The sequence below is a fragment of the Dictyostelium purpureum genome (assembly GCF_000190715.1).
Source record: "Dictyostelium purpureum unplaced genomic scaffold DICPUscaffold_514, whole genome shotgun sequence".
In the NCBI taxonomy this organism is placed as follows: Eukaryota; Evosea; class Eumycetozoa; order Dictyosteliales; family Dictyosteliaceae; genus Dictyostelium; species Dictyostelium purpureum.
The window spans coordinates 3,695-6,377 of NW_003519848.1; the positions used below are offsets into that span (position 1 = coordinate 3,695).

The 2,683-nt window shown below is 22.5% G+C and overlaps 1 protein-coding gene across 1 annotated transcript; it reads right to left on the reverse strand.

Moving 5' to 3' along the window:
* Nucleotides 1-406: 406 nt before the first annotated feature.
* Nucleotides 407-1,976, reverse strand: DICPUDRAFT_159121 (uncharacterized protein; the record flags this gene model as incomplete). Its single annotated transcript, XM_003294119.1, has 2 exons — nt 407-476; nt 1,093-1,976. 2 exons carry the CDS (start codon nt 1,974-1,976, stop codon nt 407-409), a joined length of 954 nt encoding a protein of 317 aa, XP_003294167.1.
* Between the last annotated feature and the right edge of the window lie 707 nt (nt 1,977-2,683).

Below are 2,683 nucleotides of genomic sequence, written 5' to 3' on the forward strand. Positions count from 1 at the left end.
CATCGCATCAATTTTCACATTAAAATTATCATATATCACTTGATCACACTTTGTTCAAATCAAGGATGTCTTTACTCAGTAAAGTTTGAATTAGTAACTCAAAATTAAGAATTTTTTAACTGTTTTTTTAGATAGGTTTAAAATGTTGTTCCATAATGTCTTTATTAGAACTAATAACTCATAATTAAAGACTTGAACACAGCTGTGTTTTTATGCTACTAATCAATAAAATAAATAAATATAAATAAATAAGTAAAAATTAAATATGTTTGAAAAAAAAAATTTATCTTTTTAAATAAATATTGTATTAACTTTTATAAAATTTTTATTAATTATTTGAATTAACCTAATTAAACTATATTTTTAATTGAGTTTAAAACCAATCTAATACTTTTCTATTTTTATTCTAATAAGCTGATTGTTCTACTTGATATACAAATCTTACTTGTTTTGCTACATCTCTTGGTGTTCTACACCTATATATTGGAGAACATTCAATAAATGATAATAATATGCTAATTTTAACTGGCCAACATTAAAAATAGCTATACATGTTTTCTGGTGATTGAAACAATTATGAATTGATTCTTTCTAAAGCTAATGTACCAACGAGATCGGCAAGACTTAAAGATGTTTCTTTTTTTCGGATGAAAAAACTATTGCTATCTTTATTACAGGTTTCATTTCTATGGACTTCTTCCTTGACTTTTCTTTTTGGTTTACTCTTCGTTAACTCTGAAAATTATTTGTAACTCTTATAAGTTCTTATTAAATTTTAAAATATTGTTTATGATACTATAGGATACACCATGAACTCTTTTCATTAACTTGGATTACTACTTTTTATAACGATACATACACATTTCACAACTACTTTGGTACAACTAATATTTTATTTTCATTCTGTATCTACAATAATATTTTTTCTAATATAAAGGAATCTACAAAAGACAACAACTAGCAATGAATCTAGGGACATTTGATGAGTACTATTTAAAAATGGCTGTATATAATGTTAAGAAATATCAATTAATATATATTTTAAAAAAATAGTGAAAAAATAAAATTATTTACCTATGAACGGGAGTTTACATTTGGGATAATGAGCCATAATGAAACTCGGAAAAATGGGATAATATAATATTACGGTCGCTTTTGATTCTTGGTTTAATTTCAATGAAGAAACTATTTTGTGATGCAACTGATGAAATAATTGTAATATTTGTTTTATATAATTCAGCTGCGGCGACTAGTGTTAAATGGTCACCCCATGTACCATTTTTTGACATATTGCTACAATAATCTTCCCAACTTGCTTCAGAGACAAAGTTAGAAAGGCTGGCTCCGTTTGGAAGTTTGAAATCTTTATTATTTCTGAGCCATTGTGCAATATTGCTTCTAATTAATCTACTATGGCACAAGTCACCATAGATTTGATCAGAAAGAGAATGTATCTGGCAATTTCCATCGCCTGGGATTTCCCTTCTGACCATCAATGAATATAATTGTATACGTTCCTTTAAACGTATCTCTGCCATTTGAGTTTCATTTAATTTAAGAGGTTGAGTACTTGACAACCCTCTTGTATTGACCAATGGTTGAAATTTTTGATATTGTTGTTGTTGTTGTTGATATTGTTCATTGATTAGTTTTCTATGTTGTTGATATTGTAGTTGTTGTTGAAGTTGTTGTATGTGTTGTAATTGTTGTTGTTGTTGTTGTTGTTGTTTTTGTTGTTGTAGTAGCTGATTTAGTTGTTGTAATTGTTCTTGTTGTTGTTGTTGACGTTCTTCTTTTTTTCTTGCACAGTTTTGGTCATTAATGGTACAGGAACGGCAGAATTCACCATTAATGGAAGAGCATTGGCAACCGTCGTAATTGTGGGTGTTTTTGTTGAAATTTAATTTACCAAAATAATAAATAATAATGGTACCAACAATAAATAAAAGAACACAAATGATAAAATAATAATTCATTTTTTTTAAATAAATAATTATTAAAAATAAAATAAAAAAATTAAATAATTATAAAAATAAATAATGTGAATATATACAAAAAAATATATATATATATAAGTTATTATTATTAAAACTGCAATGTGAATATAAGTAAAAAATAAATAAAAAAAAAATATGATTTAATGTATGAATGAAGGTTTTAATTTTAATAAATGAAAAAAAAATTTTTTTAAATTAAAAAATTTTAATAAATTTAAAAAAAAAAAAAAAAAAATATAAAATTGTTTATTTTAATATATATTTTATTTAATTTGATATTTTAGAATAGACTTAATTTTTTTATAATTTTAAATTGAGATTTTTAATTTAATCTATATTTTGATTTGAAAATTTCATTAAATTCTCTCTTAAATGATATCCTGAATACCAAGTTAATTAAAAAAAAGATTTAAATTTTTTTTATTTAAACTTTAATACTTTATAAGTTTAATTCTATACTAGAATAACTATCTATTTATAAAAATATTAATTAATTTATTTACTTTTTTTTTACTTTTGTTTTAATTTTATTTATTTTTTTTTTATTTATTTTTGAACTTTCATCCCCTATTATTATATTATTTTTTTTGTAATTATGAATAGTTTTATTTTTTAATAATAATCATTTATCTTTAGTTTATACAATTAGTTATCTTTAATATATTTATAAACAAAATTATTAATTA